Here is a 13,212-nt window from a genome sequence, read left to right on the forward strand (position 1 = left end):
TATGAATTCTATGAACATCTCCCTGTGCCCACTGGCCTTTTTAGTTCAGACCCTCCTTATTTCTGCTACGGGATCCTTGAGCTTTCTGCGATCATAAAGCAGCCAAGATGGTTGGTCATCATCTTCAAAGGTAGACGGGACAGGGTGAAGATATGGCTCAGTGGTTAAGGGTACTAGCTACTCTTCCAGAGGACTTAGCTTTGATTTCTGGCACCCACGTGGCTGCTCACAACTGTCTGTAATTCCAGTACCAGGGTATCTGACACCCTCTTCTAGTCCCATAGACACTGCATACATGTGATGCATAGATGTAGTACAGGCAGAACACCCATTCACTTAAAATAAAAATCAAGGAAATACAAAGTTTTGAAGGTAGAGAGGACCACCTTGCCTATTTAAAATCCTTCAAAGACTCCCTTAGCCCCTGGGTTCCTCAGTGTAAAGTGTGAGGCCCTTGGTGGTTCCGCCTTGACTTCTCTCCACCTTCCTCCCTGCCTCTCCTCACGTCAGTGTGCCTACTTACCCTGGGCACAGGTCACTGATGCATTATGATTTCTGTCATTCCCATCCTCTCAGTTTCCTGCTGTCCCTCAGGAGTCCTCCTTCCTGCTTCTTTACCTTGATAACTCCTTGATACCTGGACGCAGGAGAACCCTCTCTGACCCTCTGTTCTCCACAAGACTGTGTTACCCTCATACTTGCACTAAAGTATCCGTCATCGGTGTGTATTTTATGTCACTCACATTTACCTGAGCTTCTTAAAGCCCGAGGCATCCCCTTTTGCCTCTGTGTTGAACCCTGGGCAATGCCCAGGCTTTACCCATGCATTGTATTTGTTCTGTGAAAAAGTAGCTTTGTTTTTAATTTTATCTCCCATCTGCCAAAGTCAAAACCTCATTCTGTCATCTCTACAGTAGACTGTGTTAAGTCCTTGTCACAAGGCTGCTGCCCTGTGGAGTGAGCCAGCCATGGGAAAAGCATACACTAGGTAGGGACAGAATAGCAGTATTTCCCAGGTCCTGTCGTCTTTCTGCTTGAGAGTAGATTGGGACTGCGAGCCCCAACTAAAGCTTGTCCCTCTTTGCAGATGCCATCTGTCCTGAGCAGCTCTTGATCTGCATAAACTCTGGAAACAGGCCAAAAGTGGAAGACATCATTGAGCATTGCCCAAGGCAGGTCATCAGCCTCATGGAGCGATGTTGGCAAACAGACCCAGAAGACCGGCCAATGTTTCCTGGTAAGAGCAGGTTGTGTGCCTGTTTAGGATGCATCTCATATGCTGACACTCTTCAGTAAGGTGACACCGGTAGTTTAGTTACTTCTCCTGTTGCTGTGACAGAATACAGGACAAGCAACTTGAGGGAAGTGTTTATTTTGGCTTAGTTCGAGAGTAAAGTCTACCACGGCAGGAGGGCGTAGAAGCAAGTGGGAGGAGGCTGGCCACATCGCATCTAGAGTCAGGAAGGAGAGAGAGAGAAAGACATTGACAGTCACTTGGCTTTCTTGTGTTCAGTGCAAGGTCCTAGCCCTTGGGATAGTACTACCCACATTTCAGGATGGGTCTTCCCTGCTTAATACCCTCAGTGGCACACCTAGAACTATGTTTCCCAGAACTACCTAGGAGGATGACCCTAAACCCAGTCAAGCTGACAATGAATATCAGTCATCACAGGTAGGAATATGCTTTGAGCCCCACTTTACATGTGGCTTCAAACTGGCTCACACATTTCAAGCATCTCGTCAGTGAAGAGGTACTACCCTTCCCCAAAGCACGGGCTTCTTAATTTTCTTCTTTCGTTTTGGAGATTAGCATTCTTATTGTTCTGAAGTGCATATAATGCTTTCCGTATTAGCTGTTTTAAGTATACAGTCCAGTGGTGTGAAGTCCATTCCTATCCTTGAGCAGCTTTTACCACCATCCGTCTCCAGGACTCCTCGATCCAGAGCACAACTCTCTACTCAGGAGGCACTACTTCACTTCCCTTTTCTCTTTTCCAGCCTTAGCACTCACAAATTCTATTGAATTTGACTGCCCTAAGTATCTCATATAAGCAAAAATCACACAGTACTTCTGTTCATATCTGTCTTGTTTTACTGAGTATAATGTCTCTAAGAATGTGCCAGAATTTCCTTTTTATTGCTGAATATAGATAGATAGTTGTGTATTCATCCATTGATAAGACACTGGGCCTTACCATTTCTAGCTTCTTTCACCTAATTTTCCTCCTCTTGGTTCGCATCTTCTTGGTATCCTTAGAAATGTATTCTGCCATTTAGGTTGGCCCTGGAATTGAGGGAAATGAAGGAGATGTGGTGTTTGGCCCACTTCTGCACCTGCCCCATCCCCTAGATTATCTAGGAGTGTGTGAAGTGGGCCCAAGCAGAGGAGCAGAGAGTACAGTAGAAGGCAGTCGGGAATACAGAGTATCATGCTATTGTATTTCTGTGAGAAAACAACTGGAGTCCCACCCTCTGCCACTGTGTAGACCAGGCTGGCCTCAAATTCAGAGATCCCCTGCCTCTGCCTTCCAGTTGCTGCCATTGAAGGTGTGCACCAGCGCACCTGGCTAGAGCCCCACCTCTTAAAGATCCCACCACTCCTGACAGTGCTGCAGGCTGAAGACCACGGCATACGCTGGGGGTCATTCAAGATTCAAACTAGCATTTTCGTGCCTTTCTGTAGGTTCTTGAACTTGTTTTAGATTCTAGTTTGATTCATCTATAGTGTTTTTCTCTGCATAGTCTTCATGGACATTCTAGGCATTATATTACCCATATGTCATTTATTTTTCCAGTTTGCCATTTTAGCACCTTGAGTGAAGCATGGAAGTCTTTCTTTACTTTCTCCTTCAGTATTTCCCCTTCATACATGTAGGATACATCAGACAGTTTTGTGGATTTGCTTCCGTCTTCATAGTTAAAGAAACTTAAAAGGAAAGCCTTTTTGTTTTATTTCCCACTGTTTGGAATGCCATGTGTCATTTTTCTGATACTACACATATATACACTTCTGACACTATACAGGCTATCATGAAATTCCACATATAAGGGAATGTCTCACATGACTATCACCCACATTGAACACATTGGATACCCAGGCTACTGCCCAGCTAACTACAAGTTTGGGGGTATATACCCCATCTCAGGTTTGGTAATAGAAAGATTCATCTGGCTCAAGAAATCTTGCATTTAGATCTGTGTTGTAGGGTATTAAATTCAGAAACAGCCAGATAGAAGAGGTATATAGATAGGCAGTGGGTTCGGGCAGGAGCTGCTGAGCCTTCAGACCCTCTGCAAGAGAGCGTCCCACTCAGCACCTCTTTTCTTCACCTACCTAGAAACTCTTGGGACCCCAGCATTTATGGGTCTCTGTAGGAGTTTTATTATATGGACACATTGGTCATTAGTGACTGGACTTAATCTCTAGTTCCTTTCCTCAGGGGCCACAGGGTGCTGCCAAGCATTCTAGCTCTAATCAGTGGCTTGGCTTTTCTAGCAATCATCCCCTGTCCTGAGGCTATCTATTCCCCCTGCTTCTGCCCAAATGATACCATTATTACAATAGGAGACTCAGGGATTTCAAGAGCTGCCTACCATGAACTAAGCAGGACAAAGGCCATTTCCCTTGTGTTTCTGTGGTTATTTTAAGTATTTTGTCTTTGCCTTTCAGATTAGTAATTTGTCTTAGTGTGGATTTTTGTTTCTTTGTGCTGGGGTTTGCTCAGTTTCCTGAATGCACAGGTTTTTCCCTGTACCATACTTCAAAGTCTTTCAAGGGTTTCTTCATCTGAGTGCCTTTTCAGCTCTACCTCCTTCCTTTTGTCTTCTAGAGTTCCAGTGACATATATACCAGATGTTGGTTGTGGTACCACAGGTCTCTGGTACTCTCCTCTTTGTTTCCAATGAACTTCCCCTCTTCTTCAGATTGGGCGGCTCACTGGTTATTCTCTGCTCCTTCCATTTCACTTTTAAACCCTTACTGAGCTTTTTGTTTTGGTTATTGTGTTTTCAGCTCTAAGATTTATAGCTGTTTATGTGTGTGTAAATCTAGGCTGTCCATAGAGTCTGTGGGAATAGGGTGAAATCGCGGTTGTTTTCTGTAGTGTTAGCTGGTTAGGAGAGTGATCATGGCCAAAGGTTTTGTGTGCTAGTAGGTTGCCCCATGCTTAGTCCTCTGGCTAGAGCACAGGCTTTTGTCATTGTTTTGCTATTTGTCGTTTGTTACTGCTATTGTCTGTGCCTGATGATAGTGCTGGGTTGCTAGCTTCTCAGCTTTAACTATGGGAGATATGAAGCAAAGAGAAAGCACACTGAACTTACTGCCATGTGTTTTCACAGATCCTGGGGTCAATGACACACTGTCTACCTTTCTTTCTCCCAGGGTATCCATATGTTTATTATGTATATAATATCTAGGATGTTTTATTGTACTTAGCAGGAAGAAAAGGAAAAATATGGCTAGTCCGTTTTCCTAGAACTGAAGATTTCCTGTTTTTTTTTATGTTAGGGTTGGGGCTCACTCTGTAGTGTAGGCTAACTTGGAACTCACTATGTAGCTTAGCCTGAACTTGAGCTTGTTACAGTCCCTCTCTCTGTCTCAGCCTTGCAAGTTCAGGGATTACATGTGTAATTCACCATGTCCAGAACCACTCCCACCCCCACTCTAGTAGCTCTAGCTTTTTAGTGCCAGAGAGACAGAAAATGTGGAGTTCAGTCATCCTTAATTACTTGGAGATTACCTCACGTACCAGAACTTTGTGCTGTGGCCAGAGCAAGGCACACTGTTCTGCTGGAACCAGGGATTGCAAGTGTTAGCCCTATTCTTTCTACCTGGCATTGAGTTCTGGTCTCTTCATCAAAGTCACTGATTTGGAGCTGCAAATTTTATTTCATTGCTTTGTCTACACACAATGGTAAGTGACTTTAAATAATAGATTATTAATATTTAACTTTTTAATTAAGAAATTTAGGGTTCTGGGAAGATGGCCTTGTTGGTAAACTGTCTTGCAAGCAGGAGGACCTGAGTTTGACTGCCACATAAAAAAAGCTGATTGTGATAAGTACTTGTAATTTCAGTGCTGGGGAGGAGGAGACAGGCAGATCCTGAAGCTCATTGGCCAGCCAGACTAGCCTTGGCAAGGTCTAGGCCAGCAAGAGACCCTGTCTCAAAAATCAAGGTGGATTGCAGCTGAGGAACAGCTAAGGTCATCTTTGGTCCTCCACACACACACACTCGCTCTCTCACACACACACACACACACACACACACACACACACACACGTTAGCATACACACACTCATACACAAACATGCTCTCTTGTGCACACACACGCACACCAGATAAGAAAATTAAAGGACTGTTTTTTCATACAGGCATTGAAGAAGAATTTAGGCCTTTTTACTTAAGTCAATTTGAAGAATATGTAGAAGAGGATGTGGCAAGTTTAAAGGTGAGTGATTATAGCAAATGCCCAGAACAGCAGTGTACCAAAATGCATTATCAAGAATGGATGCAGAAGTAATTTGTTACTGAGATTTGAAATAAGCTAGTGTGGGGAACACAGAAAACAAAATTAGCAATTGTATAAACTATCATGTTGGCAGTTAGGCCTATTTCTCCATTGAAATGTATAAATTGAGAGGGAAATGTACGTATAACATCCAAAAAAAAAAAAAAAAGACACCCAACTTTGAAGAGATTGGAAGTTATTAATTATAAGTGGGTCAGTCATTCTGAGTTTATTTAAAAAAAATCCTGGAGATATGGCTCAGTGATAGATGATGTGTGAGGCTTTGAGTTCTGTTGCCTGCACCACAAAACAAAGAACCACACATGAAAAAGGGGAGGGCACCAAATAGGAAGAGAACAAAAGCATATCTATTGAGACAGATGAAGGAACAAAATGCTAACCCACAAGCTAATGCTGACAGGGGTCAGAGAAGCAAGCAGACACTGCTGGGCACAGAACCACATACATGCTGTCAAGAAAAGCTAGTTCCTCCATGTACTTCCTTTGTGCTCAAGTTCTCAATGGCAACAGCATCTCAGGCTGAAGTGAGGAGTTTGGTGTCTGGACTAAGAGAGGTTTATAGTCCAGTTTCCAGCCAGCCAGCTAAGAGGAACAGAAACTTGCATACACATCTGTGTGTATACACACACACACACACACACACACACACACACACACTCACTCACACACTCACACTTCTTAGTCATCACTATGCTGCCATAACTATCTTAGGATCATACACCCATAGATGTGGAAAGGAAATGTCAATAAATAAACCAAGCAAGCAAACTGATTTTTAAGGAAGGAAGGAAGTAGGTGGGTAGGAGGTAGGTAGGTTGATAGAGAAACTAGCAAGTGTTTACAGACTTTGGAGGGATACTTAACACTGTAAAAGAAACATATAATAATCAAGGTAGATACTAAGTCAAAGAAGCATTACCTCACACTTGATAATGACAAAAAGGTTCAGTTCACAGGAAGATAACAGTAGCTTTCAATATGGACATACCTGTAGTAACATGCCCTTAAATACACAAGTCAAAATAGACAAATCCTCAGCCGTGCTTAGAGATAGTAAGGCATCCCTTTTTAATTGATACAGCAAACAGATCCAAACAATCAGTAAGAATTTAGACTGTTCGAAATTCACCTTTTTAACACACTTGACCTAATACAAATGCATAAATCTCTGTTTCAAATAACTTCCAAATAACTACTGCCTTAGTTTTATTTTCTTATTGTGATTAAAAAAAAAAAAATACCCTGACAAAAGCAACTTAAAGGAGAAAAGGTTTATTTGGCTCACAATTTGAGGTTACAGTCCATTACAACAAGGTCCAGGTAGTGGAAACCTGAAGCAGCTAGTCCCTTTATAATCCACAATCAAAAGCAGAGAGCAATTAATTCCTACACCCATACTAGTACTCTGCTTTCTTTTTCCACTCTAGGATCCTCTGCCAGGGAGTAGTGCCACCCCCAGTGGGGTGGTCTTCTTAGTAATCAAAATAGTCCCCCATAAAGTGGTCTACAGGCCACTCTAATATAGATAGTCCTCTACTGAGACTCTCTTCCCAGGTGATTTTAGAGTACATAAAGCTGACAATTAAAGTTAACCATCACACTTACCTTTAAATACTTTGCAAAAAACACAGAACATTTTAAAATTCACATGTATAAACATTTAAAATGATTGATTATAATATGGAACTGGAGAAGTGGCTCAGTGATTAAGAGCTGTGACTGCTTCTCCAGAGGACTCTTACAAATCAGAAAGACAAGCTGCTGATTAAATCATAGACAGAGGCAAGATGTATAGCACAAACTCAGACAGGGTCAAGTAGACCTCTGAGTTTGAGGCCAGCCATGTCTATATAATGGGACTTGGTTTCAAAAACAACCATAAAAACAAACAAACAACAACAAAAATTCAGAGACAAAATACTGAAGTCAACAAATCACCAAAGAGAATGCTCAGACAGCCAGCGACTGCATCAGAAAAGCAACCCTACCAGTAACCAGGGCAATCAAAGCATACCAGGTGATACAGAGTGTCTACAGACGGGCAAACGTGGAGAAACTTTTCAAAAAGACATGAGGGAAAGGCGAATAAATGCTGGTATATGGTTATGGATTGAAAGAAGCATATAATCCAATAAAGCTGTTAGTTTTCTTAATGTCATTGATGTATAGAGCACAATACTAATGAAAAAATCCCACCCAAATTCTCTTGTAAACTCAACAAGCTGAAGTTGGTCTGAGGGAAAAGAAACACAACATACTCACCCCCAGGAAACTGATGAAATAGCTAAAACAATGTTTTTGAACAAGAATCATCATCGTAAGAAGAAATACCATGTCACTGACCAGCAAATTTCAAAACTGTATCTGGTATCACAAAAAAAAACAAATTGAATCACTTAGAATTTTTTATCCCTAAAATTACCATTTTTGAATGATTGGTAATAGTAGGTGTTAGTAAATACAGACATCCCAATTAGTGAAGTTTTTTGAACAATAAATTACCTATCAGGCATTGTAAAAACCTGTCCTCATGTGTGTTCAAAGTGTTAGAAAACTAACTGTCCATGCATGCATAAGCACAGCCTTAGGAGCCCATCCTAGCATACACATTCAGACATGTAAATGCAAAAGTTACTTATACTTTAGTTGACAACTAAAAACTTAGAAACAATGCAGATGTCTTAAGTAGATTCCTCAAGTCATGATGGATCTAAACCCACAAAGCCAATATTGAGAAGAGATGAAAATAAAATGTAATGACACAGAAGGACCTTCAAGTCTTGTTAGTGAAAACACAAAGTCACAGAACAGCACTATTGTGAGTCTCTTCATATTAGATAATGTGTGTGTGCATGTATTTGCATGTTTTGGAATGTGCATGCCAGTGCCTAGAGGGAGAAAAAGGCTACGTGCCCCACTCTGAATAAGGATTCCCTCTAGAGAGCAGGGCAGAGAGTTGGAGGGAATGGCACAAAGGATGGAAAAGGAAAATCACTTTTACAAAATGTTAAAATTGCTTGAAACTGCTGGATATGATAACATACACCTTTAATCCCAGCACTTAGGAAGCAGATGCAGGTGGATCTCTGTGAGTCCGAGGCCAGCCTGATCAATGGAAGTGAGTTCCCAAACAACCGACGACTACTCAGTGAGACCCTGACTCAAACAAAGCAAAACAAAGAGCTGCATTTCATATAAATAAAAGCAGTATTTAAAATGCTGCAAGATGTGGACATACTAATGTGCTGTGGCATTCCTTCCCAAAGCATGCATTTTTTTTTTCAGCAAAAAGTTTTTGAACCACTTATTTATGTGAGCATTCTGTTAAGAACAAAATACAAATGTGAGCAGGGAAAAAAAATCTTAAAGGAAAGTTAGAAAAGTGTTAACCTTGTTCCTTTGGTAGGCTTCTGAAAAGTCTAATTTCCTACGTTTTCATATTTTCTTTAATGAAAATGTTACTTACATACGGAAGAATATTTTCTCTCATCCTTGTGCACCCCGACCTGAGGATGGATCTTAGGGCCTCATGAATGCTAGGCAAGTACTGTATAACTGAGCTGTAGCTCCACCTCTGTTTTCTATTTATTGTGATAAAAGTGACTTTTTTTTTTAAACCACTTTTAAGTTCAGGATTGCATAGCCATCACTACTTTTGTTTTGTTTTGTTTTTTATTTTATCATCCCAAACACAAACTCTGCTTACTAAATAGTCTTTATTTCTTCTTCCCCACAACAGTCTTCATTTTCTGTCTCTGAATTCACCTGTTCTAGGTATTCCACAGGGATAAAACCCTACAGTGTTTTTCCATTTGTAGAAGCACTTCGTTTACCACGTTGTTCATTTTGTTGCTGAATAATGTCCCACTGTGGATGATGCCACACTTGTCTGTGCGGTCATCTGTTGATAGAATTGGAGTTCCTCCCTGTGAACTGTTGTTGAATGATGCTGTGGAAACATTGGTGTACAGGTCTTTGTTCTGATCATGTGCTTTCAGTTCTCTGTGATATTTTCTGAGAAATGGGATGGCTCGTCCACATAGGCATCTTGTTGCACTTTTTAGGAGCCTTTGAACCATTATGCATGGCATCTGAACCACCTCACGTTCTCCACCAGCAGTGTACAAGAGTTCAGTTGCCATCACCTGACAAACACATGCTGTTTTTGTGTTGGTCTTCTGTTTTAGCCATTCTGTTCAACAGGAAGTGGCATTTCTTGGTGGTTAGGCATCTTTCCTGTGCTAATGCTTGTTCCCATTAAATATCTTCTTTGAAGAAATGTCAATTCAATTTTTTCCACTTTGGGGTGTTTGTTGTTTTTGGTTTTTGACAGTATCAAACCAAACATCCAAAACACATCACCAACTCATGACCCACCTGACTCCACCCCACATGCTGGGCTTGTAGACATGTCCTACCACCATGCCTGGCTAAAATAATGTTGTGCTTGGGACCCAACCAGGACTTTACATGTGCTGGGCAGTATTCTACCATGGCATCATATCCCCAGCCCTCCAATTGGTTTCTTAGTTGGGTTATTTGTAGAGGTGGAGATGGTGGTGGTAGTTAATTGTTGTTGAGTTGTAGAAGTTCTTTATATATCCTGAATGTTCACCTCTTATCAAATATATCAAATTTACAAATATTTTCCCATCCTGTGGGTTCTTCTGATGCATACACTCTATTTGTGATGTGGTGAAAGTCTGATTTGATTGCGTGGGAATTGTTAGCTGTGCTCTTGGCATCAGTGTCAGGAGAGAGTTGCAGGACCAGCACCACGACCATTTTCTCCTGTACTTCCTTCTAAGGATCTCACAGTTTCAGTGCTTGAATTCGGGTCATTGATGTATTTTGAGTTCCTTTTTATATATGGTAAGGGTCCATCTTCATTCTGTACATATGTACATCCAGTTTTCCCCTCTGAATGCTCCAAGGCACCCTGGTCAAACCATGGAATGGGGGGTGCTCATTTGATCTGTGTGTCTGTTTTATGTAACTGTCAACATTTTGATCTCTGTAGCTTTGTAGTAACTTGAATTTAGGAAATATAAGTCCTCCAGTTAACTATGTTAATTTGACATATCATTTTATCTATTGGGGAAAATGTTTAATTTGTGGGGGAAAAAGTTACTGCTTATTATAGTTTATATAAAATGTCTTGATAATGTGAAGAGCTTGGTTCTTTTCAGAAAATTTTCTGCTTATTACTGAAGTCTGTGTGTATCTTCTCAATTATAGAAACAGTATACAGATCAAAGTGCAGTTTTGAAGAGGATGTATTCTCTCCAGAATGATTGTGTGCCCTTACCTCCAAGCAGGTCAAATTCAGGTAATGTCCCCATTCATTCATTTGCTTTCTCAGTCATTCATTTTAGCCCCTAAAATACTTCTGAAAACTATATGGAAACTGGAAGAAAATGTAAGATCAAACAGCTGCCTTAAAAGAATTCTTGCATACTCTAGATCTAGTTATGTAACATACAGAGATGCTTTTTTTTTTTTTTTTTTTTTTTTTTTTTTTACGACAAAAGCAAAGACATCATGTGAGATCAAGGTCACTGCCATCTGATCTGGAGCAAATTACCTAATCTCTTTCAAACCTCATCCAGTCATAAATATGATGGCCTGCATTCCCACAAGCTTTAGATGTACTTTATTAAATAATCACATATATATAATATATAATCTCACACATGCACAAATGCATGCCTAAGTCTGTGCACCACAAATGGGCAGTGCCCATGATGGCCAAAAGAGGGAATCAGATCCCCTGGAACCGGAGTTAAAGGTTGTTGTGAGCTTCCAGACATGGGTCCTGAGCTGAGAATTGAACCTAAATGCTCAGCAAGAACAGCAAGTTCCCTTAACCACTGAGCCATCCCTCCACCCTTTCTGTAAGCTTTTAAAGAACAAAAGAACAATAAGATGTACACAGGACATAGCTGCTCCTTTTTTAGACCCCCACATGTTTCCAAGGTTGACAGTCACCGTCTTGATCCAATGCAAGTCCTCTTCTGCCTCAGCCATTCCTGCAAAACTCTGTTTAGTTGCTTGTGATAATTCCCATGTTTTTCCCTGACAGCAAGGGTTCCTGCTGATCATATATTAAACCTATAGGAAGCAAACCATTATATGCTTCTCATGATTCTTATTTTCAGCATGTCACTCCAGGAAAGGTTCATAAAATGTTCAAGTTTTGGTTTTGGTTTTTATATTGATCGTTTCTTCTCTGCTGCAGAACAGCCCGGTTCACTGCACAGCTCTCAGGGACTCCAGATGGGACCTGTGGAGGAGTCCTGGTTTTCTTCCTCTCCAGAGCAACCACAGGAAGAGATTGAGCTCAGTGTGCAGGCTAAACTCCAAGAGGAAGCCAATTACCATGCTTTTGGAAAATTCACAGAGAAACAGGAGAAACCGCAGCCCAGGCGCAATGTGGCTTACAGCAGAGAGGAGGAAAGGAAACGAAGGGTCTCCCATGACCCCTTTGCACAGCAGAGACCTCATGAGAATGGTCAGAGTGCAGAGGCCAAAGGTCTTTCTGATCCCAGCAGAGTCAGATATGGAAATGCAGCACACCGGCTGTCAGGGCCAGGCAGCCAAACACAAGTGCCATTCTGGAACAACGGGTTATATAATCAGCATGGGTTTGGGACTGCAGGTGCAGGAGTTTGGTATGGGCCAAGTCCAAGCCAAATGTCTAGTTCCTACAAAACTCCAGTACCTGAGACCAACCTACTGGGAAGCACACCCACAATTCCATTCATCTCCTTGCCACCATCAGGTAAATGAATTTTTAATAGGCCCTGTCTTGTCTTTTCTTTTTCCCCTGAAATTGGAGCCACCAATAGCATTGTCATCAATTCTCCATTATTGATGGGACAAAGAATAAGTTCCTCAGAGCCTTCAGCTGGCAGGTGCAGCCTTCCACATTGAAATGCTCCCCAACAGACCACACGGTCTGCAATTGTGTTTGGATTATAGACCCTTATAACTGACGGGCATCTCTCTTCAGCCTGTGGGAGATACCAGCTTCTCCAATAAATGGAAAATATTTTCTTTTCTTTATTTATTTCTTCTATATTCTTTTATTTTGCTTCTCGTCTTCTGAGAGTAAGAAAGAAGTCTTGGATATTTTTGTTTCTTGTTTAAGATATAGGCTACAATTTATGGTAAGAAAAGTATTTTTCATCTTCCATAGCTCTCTTGTGAAATCCAGGCTAGTTGATATAGTTTTCAATACTCTAGCATGGAAGTAACTTAGTATCCATATCCATCATTATTACCAAATAACAGTTCCTATGATACCTTATCTTACCCAGATGTCATCCATCAGCAACAACTGTACTGTATCCTAGCGATCCCAGGATCCACAGTGTAGAGGAAACTTTGAGAACCAGAACTTTCTAAGATGGCTGTGTATGTAGCTCAGTGAAACAGAACCGGCCTACCAAGCATGAGGCCCTGTGTTCCTTGATACAAAACAGTTTGTCTTTCAAAATGACAGGTTCCCCAAAGTATTCTGCCTTTTCTGTAGATTTTTTTTTTTTTTTTTTGTAAGCTCTATGGAAAGCACATTATTGGACGAGGTATTCAGCAGGATCTATACCATACACATACTCAGGAGTGGGATGTCTTTTGTTTCCCTTGCCTTTGCATCTAAAATGTTTTGTGTCACCATTGT

The 13,212-nt window shown here is 41.2% G+C and overlaps 1 protein-coding gene across 3 annotated transcripts in view; it reads left to right on the forward strand.

Annotated features, from left to right (window-relative positions):
• Positions 1-13,212, forward strand: part of Ripk1 (receptor interacting serine/threonine kinase 1) — a 32,933-nt gene that overhangs the window by 14,129 nt on the left and 5,592 nt on the right. For all 3 annotated transcript variants that reach the window (XM_036187540.1, XM_036187541.1, XM_036187542.1), the window contains exons 6-9: positions 1,088-1,237; positions 5,374-5,450; positions 10,770-10,860; positions 11,770-12,312. In XM_036187540.1, coding sequence (XP_036043433.1) covers positions 1,088-1,237; positions 5,374-5,450; positions 10,770-10,860; positions 11,770-12,312 — 861 coding nt within the window. The remainder of the gene's footprint in view (positions 1-1,087; positions 1,238-5,373; positions 5,451-10,769; positions 10,861-11,769; positions 12,313-13,212) is intronic.

This window comes from Onychomys torridus, chromosome 5, assembly GCF_903995425.1.
Source record: "Onychomys torridus chromosome 5, mOncTor1.1, whole genome shotgun sequence".
NCBI classification, from domain to species: Eukaryota; Metazoa; Chordata; class Mammalia; order Rodentia; family Cricetidae; genus Onychomys; species Onychomys torridus.